The sequence below is a fragment of the Larus michahellis genome, chromosome 3 (genome assembly GCF_964199755.1).
Source record: "Larus michahellis chromosome 3, bLarMic1.1, whole genome shotgun sequence".
Lineage (NCBI taxonomy): Eukaryota > Metazoa > Chordata > Aves > Charadriiformes > Laridae > Larus > Larus michahellis.
This window is the reverse complement of record NC_133898.1, coordinates 50,284,937-50,304,516: the sequence shown is the minus strand read 5'-3', so window position 1 is coordinate 50,304,516 and position 19,580 is coordinate 50,284,937. Positions and strand designations below refer to the sequence as shown.

The 19,580-nt window shown below is 39.2% G+C and overlaps 1 protein-coding gene across 3 annotated transcripts in view; it reads right to left on the bottom strand.

The window, feature by feature from the left end:
- Nucleotides 1-19,580, bottom strand: part of PCNX2 (pecanex 2) — a 161,879-nt gene that overhangs the window by 48,346 nt on the left and 93,953 nt on the right. For all 3 annotated transcript variants that reach the window (XM_074580109.1, XM_074580110.1, XM_074580111.1), the window contains 2 exons: nt 13,806-13,914; nt 8,971-9,100 (listed from right to left, as the gene is read on the bottom strand). In XM_074580109.1, the coding sequence (XP_074436210.1) occupies nt 8,971-9,100; nt 13,806-13,914 (239 nt within the window). The remainder of the gene's footprint in view (nt 1-8,970; nt 9,101-13,805; nt 13,915-19,580) is intronic.

Here is a 19,580-nt window from a genome sequence, read left to right as displayed (position 1 = left end):
TGATGTTCACCACCTTTACTTCACAGAGACACGCACATATTTGTTAAAAATCATAAAAGGAGGAAAGGACAGCAAGGCATTTCAGAATTCATTCTTAATATTCTTTATTGCTGATAAAAAAGTGCTCTTATGCTTTTTCAGTGTGCAATACTAAAATAGCATATACTTAAGATATTTTAAGTGTCACTTTTAGACTGAAGGTGACTGCTTAAAAATAAAATTAGGAGGTAGAGATGGCAAGAAAGTATGAAGAAATACAAGAATAAGACAGAGACTGGTGAATGATACCTTATAAAGGAAGCCTACTTCAGAAATACTAGTTTAGTTCACTATAGGGTTTTCCATATACATATTCTCGCCAGAAGATGAAGGGAGGCAAAAAGGAAGCTAACCAAACCATTCCAGTGCTATAAGCCTGCAAGTGCAGCATCAGGGATGCCATACTGAAGAACAAGAAAAAGCTTACTGATACTCTGCAGTTGTACAAAATCCAGCCTAAAACAAGGGTAACTTTTAATACCTCTGTTTTTTTCATTGCAAGGACTGTTGAGAATGTTAAGCATTTACAGCAGTTGTTATGGTAGTCTCTACAGTACTCTTCAGACTGAAAAAACCTCTGGTATTTTGAGAGCAAACACTGCTAGTCAAAGGATTTAAAAAAAAATAAAAATCCCTCTAGCATTCATCCAGTATTTACCGAGTCCCAACTAGCACAAAGCTTCAGAAGCAATTCTCAGTGGCAATGGTCACATAATTCTGCATTTTGCATTATCTCAGGAAGAAGTGAGAGAAGTGAGAGACATTGTACGTTTTGCTCTTATAAGCCCTGAGGCAATTTGGGTCCAGTACATACCCTTGTACATAAGGAGACAACCAGGACTCGAGCACGCTGTAGCATGAATTATTCCCTGCTGTTATTTGTAAACAGCCTACGTATCACCTCAGTTAGAACAGTTACACTTGCTGAATATCTCCTCTGTGATCTCAGCTTTACCCCTGTCTTCACATCTTGACAAAAGCTGCTTGAGTAAGCATCTTCTTGAAGGAAAGGTTTGAGTTTGGTGCTCCAAACCTCAGCTTGCCCATAAATGTTTGATTCTGTTAAATCTAAAACAAGAAGTGATCTACGTTATCCAAGTGAATGGGATGAACGCTTGCTGAGAACACCTATTCTCATGGAAATCTAGTCAATTCATTTCAACAGGTTTCCAATACTCAACATGACAGAGATTTCATGAGTTTACATGATCTCATTAGCTTTACTTAATTTGGAAGGTAAGCATTAGACAAAGAGTTTATAAAATTTTAGTGCCACTGCGTATCCACACAAGCCTTAAAATATTACATGCTTCCTATGTCTGATTTATGAGTCTATTCTCATCTTTCTCTTACGTCCTGTTGCTGCCTTCCTTTCCAAATATCTTTAAAAGTCCTATTCTATCATGCTCATGATTTCTTTTCCTCTACAGGTCTGCGTTCCTGCTTATCAAAGTCTGTTGCATTATTCTCTCAGATTTTTCACTGCATGGCTTTTCCTTTTTTGCCCATCCCTTTCCCTTTTCATTTATCCCGCTTGTGGTTTTGATCTCTCCTTGTGTTCCTGCCTGGCCTCAGCATGCATTCCCTCTCTGATGCCTCCCTTCTGTCTTTATTCTGTTCTCTTAGAATGATTCAGTGAATTGGAGCTGTGAATGCATCTTTAACTCGGCAGGGAACTACAGAGCACTGAATCAGAATGCACTCCCAATTAATTATCACACATATGGCTCCTATTCAATTAGCCCCAATTTGTTTTATTGACTGCCAGGGGCAAAATTTGAGAAGAGGAGATGTTAGAAGTTAAAGAGATACTGCCAAACAGTTAAAATACAACTTTGAATTTTGTATAGCTTCCCTTCAGTGTGAAACTCTTGGCAACTCAGAAAACACTTATTTTAATACCAGAGCTATGTAATTAAAGGTGCTTGGTTTTCCTCACCCATTCTTTCCCAGACAGCACTCACATTTTCCCAGTTAAGTGTGACTCCACACACGGAGTCAAGCGATGAGGTGAGGGCTGGGTTGGAGAGGAGATGTATGTACCTCTGTGCTACCACAAGTAGCCAATGGGGCACACATGTACACAGGGTCACTTATTCCAGGGGAGATCACAGTTCAAGATGCTGAGGGGAACATAATTTCTAGTAGGGCTTCTTTTAGCCTGGGGCTTTACCTGAAGCAACACCTCCCACACCTGAATGCTGTGGCTTTGTCACTCCACAAAGCCCTACGCACCTGCTGAAAGGGATTAAAGAGTCCCAAACCAGGCAAGTGTTGCAGGTACAAGTCCGTGGGCATTACTGGTGGTGTGCAACGTGAAGACATATAGCAGATAGGAACTGCAGCAGGGAGGAGACAGGGAAGGTTCTTGAGAAGACAGATGAGTGAGTCTAATGAATAACATGTAATTTCAGAAGGCTCGTGAAAAACTAAGGCTGAAATACAGACAAAGATGTTCCTTGTTCTTCAGACATTTTGGTTTTCTCTGTTCTCTCCCCCAATGCCAGAACCATGGCCACACGTGTGCCTGGAGAATAGGGCACCAACTTCCCAAGGACCAGTTTATACTCATTGTTTCAACAGAGAAGAATTTTGTTCCCCCAAAAGATCACCTTTATTGGGAAATCTGCCAGTTATAGGAGAAGAGTAATGAAGGAAAAATAGCAGCAACTTGCCAACGTTTCAGCTTTTGCATTACTGTCAGCCAGGGAGTGCCACTACAGTCAGCAGGAATGCTGTACCCAAGGGCACCCAAGCCAGGCCCAAGCACATCTCAGTACCAGTCCAGGCTGCATGCTCAAGGATCGAAATCCCTTTATAGTCTGCAGGAAGACTCTCATCAAATTCCACGTGCTTTGTGAACGGGATCAGGCAAGCTCTTCTGATTTGAAGACAACGCACCAAAAATTCAGACTAACACTCCTTCATTCGTTGGTCCTCTTTGTCTTGACTTGTAAGTCCTAGGCACTAATAAGCACCCATTTTGGTTTTATCTATATGCTCATACTTATCTATACTATTTTGCTGAGTTCTAAGTTAACTTAACACTCAATAAAAGCCTGGAGGAGCCCTGAGGCCAACTCAGTGAAGACCTCTCTTAAAAGAGCTACGGTCATCAAAGAGGCTAGCATTCATAAAACTGAGTAATAGCTGATAACAAAGGCACCAGAACCTCAGTACACTCCAAAGTCATGCAACTGGAATACAGTGCTTCTTTCTGATCAGTTCATAAAAAACAGTATAGCAATAGAAGCAGTAAGAAAGAAACACAGAAATTAGCAGAGAAACAGTTCAGAAGAAACTAAACCGATTGCAATGAACAGTAAAACTCATGGCTGCGATGTGCCTTTCATGCCAGGTGGCTGGAAGTAGTCAGAAAAGTTTGAACCCTAATTAAGGAGAACAGGCAGTGACAGTAGTCAGAACATAACATTTCTGAAGTGATATTTGAGGAAATAAGGCAAACACTAACTCCTGTCGATTAGAGGAAAAAAGATTCTCCTATGCCTAGGTTATGCTATAATTGTTGACTTCAGAGGTTAATGTACCTTGCTTTAAAGTATTCATTGTAAATCAATGTCCAAGGCATTACTGAATTATAAACATCTGCTGCAGTTGTTCCTCTGTAAACATCACCACTATGGAGGTCTAAGAACATGTGAAAAATCAAACAACACAGTAAGAAAAGACAAAAAAAAGAAATCCAGCCCTAAAAAGGAGAACCTGAAAGGCCTCAACGTGCAGCTCCCAAACAAGGCCCATAGACAGTTATGGTTGAATGATGTTTTGTGTTCAGAGCAGGGGGTTTAGCAGCTGTAACAGATGAGCAGGCTCACAGGGAAAGCAGATGCACTAGGGTGTGTTAAAAAATAAGCATTTGGAAGTGGAAGGCCTGTTATTTTATAGGAAAAAGGGAGGGAGCAGATGGGTACATTTCACAACTCCTTTTCCTGCAAACGTGCATAATGTGGGGTCAAACCTAATTACGTCTACACTGGGAAAGCTCTTGCCATTCCACCTGCAGGTTGCCCATGATGGGCGAGTTAAGTGAGCTGGTAGGAAAAAAGAAAATGCCAGCCGCACTAGATCCGAGGCAGGGCAGGTTTTCCTCACCCTCCATTCCCAGCTGTATTAGCCTTACAGGTGCCTATTTTCCAAACCACAACGATTGGAGCAATAACATAGTGATACACTTTTTTTGAAAAGATGGAGAAAAGAAAGGCTTGCTCACATATTCTCAAACACAGAGAGGCATCCGGTAATGCCATTCTGAGATAACTGGCAATTAAATCACAGCCTCTTTAGAGACACCTAACTAATTCAGAGACACCACACAGTAATTCGCTTGAGACCCTTCAAAGCAAATGCAAGCTGTGCCTTACCCAAAAACAGGCACTGAACCAGATGACCAAGAAAGAATAGAAGCAAGGAGCGGGAGAGAGATGAGTGACTTGCAGGCAGTGAAGTCTCCATATTCCTGGTGTCAGTATGCTGTTTGTGGGGACAAGTCACAGCTGCAGCAGAGAACAGGCTGCTTGATGCGATCCAGCGGTTAGACCCACTGGGGAATGAAAGTAAACTTCCTACTCTGTTCTGGCCATTGCCTCATCCAAGATACAAAGTAAGATAAGAGGAAGGGAGGAGGGGGACCGTCAGGCTGCAGCGTGACAAAGTATTTAAGAAAAAAAGCAAAGCCGAGGAATGGAACAGCGTTTGAACAAACACTTTGTGCTTTAAAGTGCCTATACATTAAACAAGATTTACTGCTATTTCCTTTTCTCTCTCTGACATCTACAGCCTAATCATTCCAACAGCTGTAAAAATACAGACTAAAACAGGACTCTTCAAACTGGGAAGCAGGACTCAGGCTAATGCCAGGACAAAGCCAGTGTTGCATCAAACTTTTTTTTTTTTCTTTTAAAAAGAGAAAATTTCTCATAGTTGGACTCCCACAAGACACCTAGCTCACGAGCAGCAGACCAGCTTTCTAATTTTACACACCTCTCCTTTCAACAACAATGGCAGCAAAAGCTCTAAGCAAGTGGTTGCATGAGAAGTTGTTCTTTCTTAATTGCCTGCCTTAGTGCCTTATTTTGTCTTCTTTTTCTTAAAGTCACACATCCCTTCCTCCCCAGAAGATCCCTGACCTCAGTGATGTATTATTGGTGTACTAGACTCTGCACACACTGGGTACCAAAGAGCACACTATAAACAAACAGCATCTGCTGATTGCAGGGAAGAACACCCATGCTCTGCGCGCACACTGCAAGAGCACAAACAGGCACAGTATGATTCCTGAATTTTGAAGAGCTTGCTGGAATTTCACAGTTTGCTTACTGTCAAAATGAATCTATGATTTTTATTTTTTTTTTACCCGCTTGAGTTCCTCCATCTCCTTGAAAAAACAAACAAGCCATCATCTTAATTCTTTCAGACTTTCAGCTCCAGCTCACATCATCTAGAGTGGCAGATGCCCGGCCAGAAACCTGAGGAATCAAACTCCTCTTTAGCCAGCAGAAAAAGTGGGACTAAAAGAAACATTGGAAATGCAAGATGTGTATGCATGTATGCGCTCAGAAAACACCAGGTAGAGACAACCAAATCAACACTTTAAGGAACAGATGGAGCAGTTGCTCACCACTCAGTCTGCTGGCCTAATAGCCCAGCTCTTTTAATAAACATGGTACTCTCTACTCACTAATGTCCAAAGCTTCAGCTTTGGATTCACTTTACAGAAAGCTAACCAGATGGTTTTTCCTCTTCTAATTTCACACTGTTGGCCCAAATGAGATGCAAAAATAAGTTTTCCTTAAGTGAAACAAAGAAAAAATGAAGTTTGCTTGACAGCAGTGAAGTGTGCATATACTGATGAACAGAAATTACACTCTAAGAAAGCAACCTAATTTATGACTTGGAAGAAAAACAAAACCATGATATTTTGATATCCAGACTGCTTGTCAAAATTGTTTTCAGTTAGTCCAATTAAGAGGTTAAATTACAAAAAATATAACCATGGAATTGACTACCTCTAACCTCATATAAACGTAAATGAGTTTTTGTGTAGCTAATATAAATGTGATAATTTAACATAGTCATCAATAGAGGAAGGAAGTGTTTGAAAATGAGTATGCAAAGCAGACAAAACAAAAAAGCTATATAAAGCACACTGCAGGTAGTTTTTCCCTGGGCAAAAGTTCCTGTCAACAGGCAATAAATATGGAAATAGCAGAAAAATCTGCCAGAGCTTCTGCTTCTTATAAGCATGTCTCAGACTGCACTGCAGTGAACTTGTGACTTTCCACGAACACCGCGCTGAACTTGGCAAAACTGTCAATGCACTCCAAAAAGAAAATCTATGCACCAGCTTCCCCATCTGTTTGTTCTGATTTGTCCTACAGCACCTGAAAGCTCAGTGCACATCTGGCCGCAGGGCACTGCAGCCCCAAGACAGGTCAGTGCAGGAGCCAGAACAACTTCCCATCCAGCTCAAGTCCCCCATCCTATTTAATTCCCCAGCTCCGAAAGAAAGCAATTATGCCATCCCTTTGAATTTTTAGATGTCAAAGGGATAAGACTTAAAGCAGTAAGGCAAGGCCCATCTCACTTCACTCAATGATTTTAAAATATTTTGTAGAAAATTTTCCTATTCTTAATACAAAATTATTCCCTTTTCTTGCTGCCTTCTATCTTTTCACTGTGACCCTTTAATGACCGAGGAGTTTTTCAGTCCAGTGCTCACTCGCTTTTGTCAGTTCTTCATGTGAGCAATAAAACACTGAAATGGAAGTGAGGCAAAGGAGAATCAGAAGTGCTAGAGACAAAACGTATACAAATTGAGGAGGAGTCATTAGATGTGCATATTGTGGGATGCCACAGGTTCAGGCAAACATTTATTTCACTGTGATGACTATCTAAATCTTCTACAAGGCTGCTTTCTACTTCTGAAAGGTTTTTGAGGGGCAAGGTTGTGGTTTTTATGTTTTAAGTGAGAAAATCATAAAAGATACACTAGAATTTCTAACAGCAAAGCACATTTTTTTTTCACAAAGAGTCTAACTTAAGCATTCATGTTGAAGACAAAGTTGTGGTTACTGCTTATTTTGAAAGGACAAGTAGTGGTGGTTCAAAGTATTAAAAGGGGTAGGTTTTTTTTGCACTTGGGGTTTTACAGTTCATGGGTAAAATAATTAGCTTTGCTTTCAAAAATTATTAGACCAACTTTTCTTCACTTTCCTTACTGAGAGTCACAGATGGTCAGTACTGATGAAAACAAGATACACGCGCCCCCCGTTTAAGTACCAAACATCAAGTACCATTTCTGTTCTTCTCTTCCCAAAAGTCTTAGACAAACCAAAAGCAAATGAAAATGGTCCCCCCTCTGTTTCCACCCACAATAACCTACAGATTCAACACTAACCCAGCTATATGGAAGTGATGTGCCTACAACCGAGTTTCACTCTCTTAACTGGTACCTAGAAAAGCAGCCACATGCCTTTAAAATGGTCTGGTTGAAGTAAAATGTAGCAGATGTTAAAATCTCCACTTCCTACTTAATATCGTTCAAAGATTCTGTCCAAAATTGTAAAGCCGGTTATGGGATTTGTGGTAGCTTCCTGCCTTTCCATGACTCTCCTCAACTTCACTCCTACAAAATAATGAATGTGTTGACCCAAAAAAAGACGTGTGAGGTAGAATTTTGTTAAGATCTGGCCTCAGTGTACAAAACTGACCTCCCCTCAAAAGGTTTCCATAAATCTCATCACATTCAAAAGCAAATACAAAGCCTCTTTATATGATTTGGCTTTGTCTAAGTAATCTCTTTATAGATAAGTACATATTCACTCACTGACACAAGTCAAAATCAAACAAAAATAAAACTCTTCAAACGAATCAGACCCCTCCCCCTAAAAGACGGAAAAAAATCTGTCATTGTAATTTCTATTTTTGAATTCTCTTGAGGTGCTCAGGTACATCAGTGGCACTGACACAAGAAGTGTGGTAACTGTATAGCACTTTGCACTGGTCCGGCCACGTCCTGATTTGGCCAATACAAGTTTCACTTTGTGCCTCAAACTGCTGTTCCGCAGCTGCAGGAAGTTACTCCAAGCCTGGTTACATGTCAGTAGGTGGTGAAGAGCTCACACTCTGCCCAGAGCACAGGACTCAAAGGACTCCCTTTAGTCACCGAATCCAGCCCCTAACATTGTAGACCGCTATTCATCCCTTGCAAAAACTACGTCCCTCTGGAAAGATAAGTGTTTCCCTGTCTCCAGAGCTCTTGCTGAGAGCCCATTAGATCCCAGTTACCAAGAGCTTTCAAATCCTACTGGGTAGAAGGAGCAGAAGAGCTCTGTATTCAACCTTTTCAATACCCTACGTTTACGTCCTTGTCACGCTGAATGAACGGCAGCTAAAATCTGACAAAACCAACCAATTCATAAGTCAAACTCCAAGATCAGATGTAGCAAGTAATGACAATGTACACCCATCATCACTTCACTACGAGAGTTACCTGCCACATCCCAAACAGTAACATTTAATCAGGCTAGTATAAAAAATATTAATGCAGCTTGACTTCTAGTGCCAAAGGCTTCACAGATTTAGTTGCTAACACTAGCTAGCAAGACAAAAAAGGCTGACAACTGGGAGTTTTACTGATCTTTTTTCACAGCTTCGTTACTGTATGGCTGTACAACAAATGCAACATGACACCTCATCTGTAACCTACGACAATTGTTTAAATACATTTTCAGAAATAACCAAATAACCATGAAATAGCAAAACACCAGAATCAAGACTCAAAGATAAACCTCTTACGCCCTACAACAATTTAAGGATTATGTTCAGAAAGAAAAATACCACCAGAAATTAAACTAATGACAGCAAAACCTTTACAAATAACAAATGTAGAAAATTTTTGAATAGTCTTACTTGTAGTTTTTCTCCCAGAACTTGATCGGTCTTGCGTATGATGCGATAAAGATGACACTACCAAGAAATGGACTCAGTGGTGTAGAGAAGACTGAAGTGGCCAGAGTTTGAAAAAAAAGCATAGCAGAGTCTGAAAATTGCAAGTTAAGGTAACACAAATGATTTCTTCATACTTTTAAACCATTGTTGAGGCAGGTCTTCGAACTATTTATTTTTGCCTTTTTCTTGTTATTTATTTTACCAAAGAAGTGGTAAGGAAAGGAAAGGAAAGGAAGGCAGGCAGTGCCAAACTGCCAATTACCAGCATGGAGTCGGTGGCTCTTCAATGCTACACAGCTGTAATGGAGGTGACACGTTTGAACGGAGCATGTTATTAGCAGGGTGACCCTGTCTAATCTCTGCCCGAGGACAGATCCTGAGCGTAGGCAGAGCAGTAAGTGCCCTTTTCCAGCTACCTTAGTGTACCTTCTACAACACAAAGTGCCCTTCCAGAGTCTGTCATACAGAGTTTAAAACACAAAAACCTCATTTTCTTGGAAATTCTCAGTTGTCTGCACTGGAGTTTTGCTCCCAATGTGTCTAGTATTTCATTCTGTATTTCTGCTTATTTTGTAATGACCTAGTATGTAGAGCTACACAACCTGCTGGCTTAAAATCGTGTTTTTGTGTCAATCTTTACTGACAATTTAATATTCCACGCTGAATGAAAGGGTAAAAAATGTTCAGTATTTCATACTTTTTAAAATATATACAAAGGTAGAAGCTGAGGACGGGGGATTAGTAAATATCACACATAAGCATCATAATGAATGCCTGAATCCATAGCTTACTTTAAATCTAAATTCATATTCCAGATTGCTGGAAAGCAAGTTAGAACATGAACAAAGACACTGAAAAACATGCAAGTTGAAAGGAACGTGACCAAGTTGAAAGGAACTTAACCCAAGCAAGTTTAACGTTAGGCTTTAATTCTTCATTAATTCATACCACATCCATGAAATCTCAGGAAAACTGTTTCCAAGTTGGCATAAGAGAATTGTTGTCCCTCCTTACATCTCTTGGGAGGAAGGCGCCACATAAAGAAGTCATGGAGTAAGGAGTGACTATCAAAGTACAACACTCAAGTGCATCTCAAACAAACTAAAATTCAGGTCAAATCACACAATACCTACAGTCTTTTAGCTTACCCTCTTATAACAATATCCTGTATGTGTCCCCCACAGACTTCGAGACTTCACCAAAAACATTTTAACACATGTATCATCATTTGTGGTACGGTATTTCCATAAAAAAGGCTAGCTAGCCATGCTTTCAAAGCAATTTGCAAAATCTAAAACCAAGTATTTGCCAAAAGATCTCTCTCAAATCCCTCAAACTTATTAAAAGAGAGTGGTCTGGAACGGTGTCTTTGTGCATTAGCGAGCTCGCAAAACAAGCTGCCCTCAAGAGTCTAAAGTTCAAAAAGCAAGAGAGAGTACAGAGCAGGAAGCAAGTGCATCAAAAAAGTTAAACTGTCACATTACACTGTAATCATAACCAGCATTGGCTGTGAAAGATGAACAAGTATTTACAAGTGTCAGACAAGGGAAGGAGGCGTGGGAGCTGAAGAGACAAAAAGAGAACAAGAAGGACAGATAAGGACAGCAAATCAAGTTTTCTAAAAGGAGTTCTAATGTCATGACTGATTTTAAAATTGCCACCATCATGAGTTAAGACATTTAGGACTTCAGTGTGAACGGTTTGTGTCTAAGATATAATCAGTAGCAACAGTTTTATTTTTGCTAAAAGACATAATGCTCTACTATACGTACATTGGAAGACATTTCCTATTCGACTTGTGAAAAGCTATTTTAATAAAGTGTTTCATATATGTAAGCTTGTCATGAGAGCAAGTAACAGCACCCAGCTCCCTTACATAAACAGCTGATGTGTACAGTGGGCAATTATCTGTCATCAGGGCTTTTTTATTTGATGGTACCCCGATTTCCTTTTATTTTTTTTTAATACCAATGCTTTAATTATGTTTAACTAGCAGATAAAAAAGAAGTGCCAAAAATTTACAGGCATGCTTTTTTATTCTACGTCCCAAGCCAGTTTTCCCCGCGTACCATCTTTGTTAGGTTATACAGTGTAGAAGCGGAACTTGTTTCTTGGCGAATAATGGATTTAATTTTTTAATATGGCCAAAATTAAATTTGGAGAAGAAAAAATGACTAAACCCCCTTCAATGTGAAATAAAACATTCTATTTTGAAGATTAATTCTTGTAATTAAAAAATCTGTTTAGATTACAATCAGTTTCAGAACAAGTACCTGAAAGACTGTCATTTTCAAAGTCTTCCATCCCCTTTTTTTAACAAAAAACATTTGCAGTAAGGTCAGTGCAAATCCTGTTTCCCAAACTCCACATTTCTAATTGCAGTTTCTATGGGCCAAAAATGTTTTGTCACTTCCAAGCAGATGTTCACTTAGAAGATGGGAGAACTGAGCCATCACAGGGCTTCCTTTTCTGATGCTGGAGCTGTAACTCTGAAACAGCCAAAGCAGAAGCTCTCATAAGCAGGATAATCTGAATCCTTTCTTTCCAAATCTCACCATTGATTTATTATGTAAAATCCTCCTTCGACTGCAAACTACACTGACTTTCTCAGTGCACTGATAATTATAAACACATAACCTTTTCCTACTCATTTAAGCACTGGCAACTGAAGTTGCAGGTGTCTCCTCAAGCCAGAAGCCCATTCCCGTTCCTTGTCTTTCAGGATTAGGAGGGACTTTGAGGGGTCCCCTAGTCCATCTAGAAGAGACGAGGAAGGATCAGCTAAACGTGTATGTCTCCTGACAGATGTTCATCTAAAGTCCTGAAGGTGTCTAATAGTGGAGGCTCCACAACCTCCACCAGGCAAAGCTCCACGCTTGCTGCCCTTTGTGCTCTGCGCACTGGAATCAAACGCATTAAAGCACACAGAACTTCTCGTATCGCTGAGCTCTATGGCTAAAGCTCCCAGGGGCACTTCAAAATTTAAAAATTTATGTCCCATTTGCAGAAGTGATTTAGGCAATTAAGAACCACAAATAATTAAACTCTGCAAAGAAATGGCAGGCTTAGTGCCTCTGCAAGCTGCAACGTGCATTCATTAGTACTGTTTGCAGGGTTATGGTAACAACAAATAAAGATACCATGCAAAAAGGCAAAGTTATTGTTGTGGGAATAGGAACTTGGGCATTTAACCAGTATCTTAATTGTAACATTGCCTTAAAAGACAGATTTGCATTTCCAACGGATATTATCAATATAAATAATAGAAAGCTAGTCTAGGCCACTTCAGTAATAACTGTGTAAATAAACTAAATCCTGCTTAATAAACTGCTTTCCATTTTGCAAAGCTTAGCTGTTACTTTTACCAAGAGTAAAGTTATCACTGCACAAAATACTCGTGACCAAAGGGAAACTTGTTGACATATAATCTTAGTTCTTAAATGTTTTGCTAAATAACCTTATATAGACTTCTCCTGCAATACATACTTACAACAGAGCTGAAAATAATTTTTTGTTGTGGAATTCTGTAGTAATTTGCTACAAATCACTCAAAGCACTCGAACAGATCCTTGTAACATTTTCCTTTTGTAAACAGGCAATCTAAAGCTCTCTCTCAGGGAATTATTCCGTCTGCAATTGCCTCTGTCCAAGGCTCTCATTTGTACTTCCTATCTCAAAACATACGCATAGTTAACCAAGGCTGCATATGGTTCAATATATCACAGCAAAGAGCAGAGGGAAGAATTCACTCAAGGGGGCAAAAATACCAGTGTGGGATGAAAGGGACAAAGACTTAAGTGTGTATACCTAACAAACAGGAGAAAGTAAACTCTTCACTCTGAACTAAAACCACTTTGTCAAATTTTCTTCCACAACTGTGATTGGGAGGGAAGGAAGAAATGAAAAGTTAGTCTCCAAGAATGCTTTAGACGTCAATAAAGTTAAATTTGTTCAGTTAAAGCGCTTCATTTATTTTTTTTTATCATTTTCCTGTATTAAGTTTCTAACTGAATTGGGGCTTTAAGATTAAAAACTTTTGTTCCAAAAATTCAATATATATTTTTTAACCTACAGACACTTGGGGGGTCATTGAACTCTGTGTTTTACTCTCCATATCCACAAAACCAATGTTCACAGCCCTGAAAAAGGCACTGAAACAAACTGTTTCCAAAGGACTGCTTTGGTGTTGACGAACATATAATGTTACTCACAAAACAGAGTGGAAATGTTAAAAAGGAGAACGCAACAGATTGAAAAAATGTACATTAAAATGTTAAAACCCAGCTTTTTCTGAAATGTGAAAAAAAAAAAAAAGCTGGACAGTTCCAACAGATATTGGCTCACTAAAATGAATTTGTATCTGAGATACCAACTAGAAGCAACTGAGGAAGTAACCAATATTGTAGAGCTCAGTCAGCCATATGCCCAGCACTTCACAAAACTAGCTTCTGCACACATAAAAGTCCACCCAAGTGGGAGCAAATATGTCACTCACAATGTTTTTTTCTGGATGCATCAAAAGTCAGTGCTGAGGACTGTGGAAGGAAGCGATCTGCAGAACGCGGCCCAGTGAGAAGGGAGCAGGCATAAACAGATCAGTTTGAGTCAGTTTCCCAGTTTCAGATCCCATGCAGCCAAGAAAGAGAGAAAACTATATGTCTCAGGAGATGCTCCAAGCATTTTCAGATTTTGAAATAAGTTACCTAGGAATTTCGCACCTTGTTCAAACACTGTAAATAAATTACATACATGAAGAGGAATTTAAGAATAAAGAAAACCAAATTTATAAAGGATATGAGGTATTGCAAAGAGCTGAGCAAAAACATGGAACGATGATCCCCAGGCAATCTGCCAGGGAGCAATGTATGTCATGATGAACTGCAACTTCTGCAGCAGGTCCCACAGCTGGAAAAAAAAAAAGGGGGGGGGGGGGGGGAAGAAAAAACATGGTGACTTTTTAGGCACTGATATAATTTCAATACTAATATCGGCAAGTGACACTTAGAACCGTGACCTGGAATAAATGTGAGATAAATTATATTGCATTGTTAGTTTTCATGAGCATTAAGGCTTTACTTTAGTAAGGCACACAAGTATATTCTTCATTTGAAATTCAAACTTGCAATGAGCAACTTTTTTTACCACCATACTGAGAGGTAGCTCCCAGATTACTTTTCCCCAAAAGTATGTCTGCTTTAAGTAGAAAGTAGGAAAACAGGTTCTGATATTTGCTGCGTATATCACAGCACCAGTCAGATAGTTACAGGAGAAGAGATTCCAGAAGAAAGTGGATATAGCGAACAGATGATGCTCGATGAGCAACATGTGTGGCTCTGTACACGGAAGTCAGACTTATTTCTCAAGAACACAACATTTTCATTTGTTGAATCAATGGGAGAAACCATCACTATCTATGTAAGCATATGCTGGGCATTAACCATGAACTGTGGCTGCATTTTCAAGATCAAACCATCCTACCTTATAAACTTTGCATTAATATGAATTTTTATTGGTTGTGTGGTACAAATTGAAAAACACACTGAATTTACTTTTGCTTCCTGTAAAATATGCTTGGTGCTGCAACTAGCAGTTTCTGATTCAAGAATGATGTGTACTTATTCCCTAGAATACATTTTTTTTCTGCCAGTTCTCTTGGCATCAGGCCAAAACAGATCTTATGTCTCGTCTGCACTGAGCCATCAGATTAGTATTGCAGAGTAGGTTCCTGACAAACCGTCAGGAAAGATTTGGCCATCAATGGACATTAGCGCTCAACACACAGAGAAGCTGACAGTGAAACAGGAGTATATGCAATATTTCAAGCGTATATAGCTATACGTTGCATTTCCTACAGTAAATTTTTTAATTGAATTAATAAGAAACAAGACATTGCCAATGTCCTGGAAGACACTGAGGCTACATCAATACTTGTATATGAAATGCTTCTAGGGAGTGTTCCCAGGCACTGGTATTGTGTATGTTGTCAAATTTTCAGAAATGTCCCTAGAAAGGTTTTGCTCTGGCCAAGCCAGTACTCTTCCAAGCAATCCCCAGGCATCCTTTTGAATGAAAGCCCTCCGTGGTCCATTTCCAGGTGGCAATTCCATACCTCAACCTTTCATACGGGCTGTGAGAGTTCATTAGCATGGACACAAGCTTCCCCACGACAGCTGGCCTCAGGGACAGAGCATGGTCCTAGGCACTCTTCGTTTACCAGTACGTTGGCAGTCAGAGAGGATGCACCTTCACTGGCTAACTCATTTCATCTGTCCTTAAGCTACAACCTCCAAAGTAACACCGGGCCACCTGTAGCCATATCAGCAAGACACTTACAAGATGTCTGATTGAGCTCCTCTATGAATTGTTGTAAGTAATTGCAAATGAATTGGGAGGGAGGTAAGAATGACTGATAGCATTAATGGGATTTGGTCTTTGTGCTACCAAAGGATCACAGAAGCAGCTGCCGTGTCATGCTAATTCCAGTTCTAACTGATAAACCTTCCAGCTGAGATGCAAGCAGTGCTTCACATGCTTTCTGTGCTTTGGCATGACTCAAATTGGGAGCAATATGCAGAACACAGATTATGTTAACTTTGCACAGGCATACCATTTAAAACCAGCAAAACCCTGATAAAAACAAGCTGTTATGATGTCTTCAAGGCACAGCCTGGTTACCCCTACTTAGATTGAGAAATTCACATCTTATCATCTTTGTTTCCTCTCAAAAATACTATATGTGACTTGAAAAATACAACTTTAGATAAATGGAACTGAAACTAGAACTGACTTTTATTTATTTGAACCCTGTTTAGCAGGCTGTGGGGTTGCTTTGTTTTGCTTAATTTTTATTTATCTGAAATGTCTGAATGAAAATCTGGGAGAAAAATTGTATCTGCTGAAAGATTTAAGCGAAGGGCTGAAAAAGCTAATGACTCACATCTGAAACCTCAAAAATTCAAAACTGCAGCACAACCCAGCAAAGTTCTGCCTGTTACAGATTGAAATCACAAAGCCATAAATTACCCCAGCTGTGGTCAAAGCTCAGGGTTCATCAAAAGGTTTTCAAACCTCAAATAAAATTGAGGTTTTGCGTTTGCTAGGAAACCAAATCCAGGAGGAGACTCTTCTGGCTTCTTGTTCTGTTATATTCGTTTTAATCATTTTTTAATATTTACACGTTCTTGCAAAACAGGCCATGGAGCCCAAGTTCCCTGTTGCTTTTAACAAATCTGACTATTTCTACATTCACCGCTGCTTGAACTCGCTGTTGCTTCTTTCAACACCTGCCTCTCGGCTAATGTTTCCACAAGACAGGCAATGGAGCTCATTTCCATTTGCAAAAACATGAACCTAAGAAGAGCACTCTTGTGAACCTCTCTTGGTTTTTGAGAACCTTATGACACTGCACCTAAAGGCCTGGAAACGTGTGATTTTCAAGGTGCTGCTTTCATTAAGAGTTGTCAAGTGTCTCTATTACCTCTTAAATTACGGCTTCCAGGGCACATTCTGCAAAACACCTTAAGGGTAACGTGTCATTAGCATTTTACATATCTAACTACGCTTGTTAAAGATGATGTCACCTAGCAGCTACAATATAGAGATTTACGAAGGGAGAACTTGGCTTTATATTTTCACTGAAAAATATATTGTTCCTTATCAGTTTTACCCAATTTACTACATACTTTCTCCTATATCTGACATAGGAACTCCAAAGATTCACAAAGCTCTATTACTTTTCTCACAGAAAGAAACTGAAGCTGCTAAAAACTGCCTTCATAAATAGGAGGAAGCTGATCCTCAGAAACAGTCATTCTCTTATTTCAGCTACAACTAACTGCATTTCAGTCTTCAATAATCATAAGACGCTAGCTTAAGAGGAAAACATTCAACATCTTTTTTAAATTGTCAGAAAGAATTAGGATTAGAAACAGTTAGGAAAGGCAAAGCACATCTGGAGTTGAATCTGGCGAGGAAAGTGAAAGGCAATTGGAAGGACTTCTACAGGTATATCAGCAGCAAAAGACAGACTGGGGAAAACACGGACCCGCTGCTGAATGGGGCAGGGGACCTGGTGACAAAGGACATGGAGAAGGTGAAGGTACTCAGTTGCTTCTTTGCCTTGGTCTTTACTGGTAAGACTTCAGGAACTGCAGGCCCCTGAGACCTGTGGAAAGCATGGAGAAATGGGGACACCCTAAGCACTGAAGGATTAATTAAGGGTACATTTAAACAAACTAGACAGAAACACTTCCATGGGACCCGATGGGACAGGTCAGTCCTCCTGTGATTCTGTGAAATACGCAATTTATCCTCAGCAAAGTTTTGTTTGAATACAGATAATAACTTGCTCCTGAGGGTGTGAGATGTATTTTTAACAGTGCTAGATACAAAGGGGAAACCTTCCCTTCTAAAGTGAAGGGGGGGGATTAAAAAAAAAAAAAAATCTGTGCTGAGTTTTAACCCTCTCTTTATAATGATTTCCTTAAGATTAATTTTTTTAATTTTTCATTAAGACTTCTCCCTCCCAGTTTAGGATGATTTATATGAGAATACTTTTATTAAGCCGTCTCAGATCTTCAATGTTTTCTACAGTTCAGTAAGCAGAAAAACGATGTATTATTTAGGGGACATAAAGTTCCAATAGTCTTGGATATTGTTACCCATGTGACAGTTTTGCACAGTGAACAGTTTTTAAGTCTTCGATAAAGAGTTTAAATTATTAGTATACTCAGTGAATTTAAGCCAGCACATTCCCGCTACTGTCAAATGAAAGTGCAGAACGTGCATCTTTCTTTTGTATTTATTTTATGTGGATACAAACATTTTATCATTTTAATTATCCTTAAGTTCTCTATGAGTTCTGAAGCCTCTACAGACCTCTGGCACATTCTACATATCTATAAACAAAGCAAAGGCAAAGACTTATCTTCTCAGGATTTCTTTTAAATCTGGTTATTCTTACTTAACCAAATTTAAGTAACATCACAAACCAGAAGTTAATGTTAGGATGTATTAAAAAAAAAGATTTTGGGAGTCTGAAACATCACTAAAATACGATCTCCTTTACTCAGTTTGGTAGCTTTCAATAAACTAGGCAGAGATTAACACCTGAATTTAAATGACACTGAATGTGAGATGGAGAGCATGCAATGCTTTCAGCTTTTGGCAGCCTTTTTATCTGTTTAGCATCTGTTGGGATTCTGTGTAGGCAGATTCCTTGGCAATACTGGGACTAAATAATGCATAAACATTAACGTTTTTTTGCTAAGCTTGAATTTTGCTGTGCTTTAGAAAAAGTATATGTACAAATTGGTTTTAAACAAAAATAACTCATATGCGTGTGGCTATATACTCTACGTGCAACACAGAATTGATATAGAGATTAAAAAAGTTAAATGCAGAAAGCAATTATTTCCCACTTTGAACAGGTATTCATTTATATTTCTGTTTAGATCCTAATAACTTGAGACAGATTTGAAGTCAGATTCTCAGATGCTAGGTGGGTATTTAGTTTTTCATGTTAAGCTAGTTCTGGTCAATTGATGGCTCCGATCCTTGGAAATAAATTCTAATATCTACTCATAATATTATTTTTTGGTATGTCAATAAAAATTAAGATACATTACAAGGGAAAAGTTGTAAGTATGTATGAGTTTAGGGATATGAAATTAAATTTAAGTGGAATAATTTTATTCTAGTTCATGCCTTTGCTTTGCAAATCATTGACTTACTTCCTGGTTTTTATTTAATGCCATTTAAAACAAACTTCACCTACGAAATCCTACAAAACAAGACTTACTGGAAATATTAAAGCTTTTTAATGCTTATGTCTTAAGTCATTGTGACATTATGAACAGCACTATGTTTGAGTCTACAACAAATACTTTCTAGGCTGCCTTTATTTGCATCTCCTTACAGACATTTGAAGCCTTTATATCGTGGGATTTCAAGATCATTGTCTAATGCAACATATATAAGAGGATCAAAATACAATCAGTCCACGGCTCTGATACCAAACCTCGGAGGGATACATTCCTGAAACACAGTGTTCGACACTTAACATCAACAGAGCACGAAATAGGCATGTTTTAAACAGTTTGAGTAACAAGGCTCAGAAGCCTTACATTTGAAGTCAAATGTTAGCCATCAAGCAGCAGTAAGTATGATGAGGATTATGACAATAAGATGATGATAAATCCTAACAGACCTGGATCTGCTCATGGCAGAGGCTGCTTTTTCCAACACTGTTGGCTGACAGCAAGAGCCCAGGGAAGGAGCCTGTGGTACTGTAAGAAACAGTCTCCCATATTTCCCGAGGTGGGCAAAAAGGACAAGATCAGAGCTAATTGGCTTAATTTGCAGAGGGCCAGACAAGCGAAATACATCAGCTGGGAGCTGCACTGATACAGCCTCTTCAGTGAAGTCTTCATAGGCATGGCTCCTTCCAAGACTGCATCTTCCTAGAAGTTTCCTTTACTAGAAGTGGACGTAAAAAATGCAGAGAATAAGTTCTGTGCTGAAGCACCAGATACTCAAGATTTCTTTTTCAGCACCTGCATCTACAGATACAG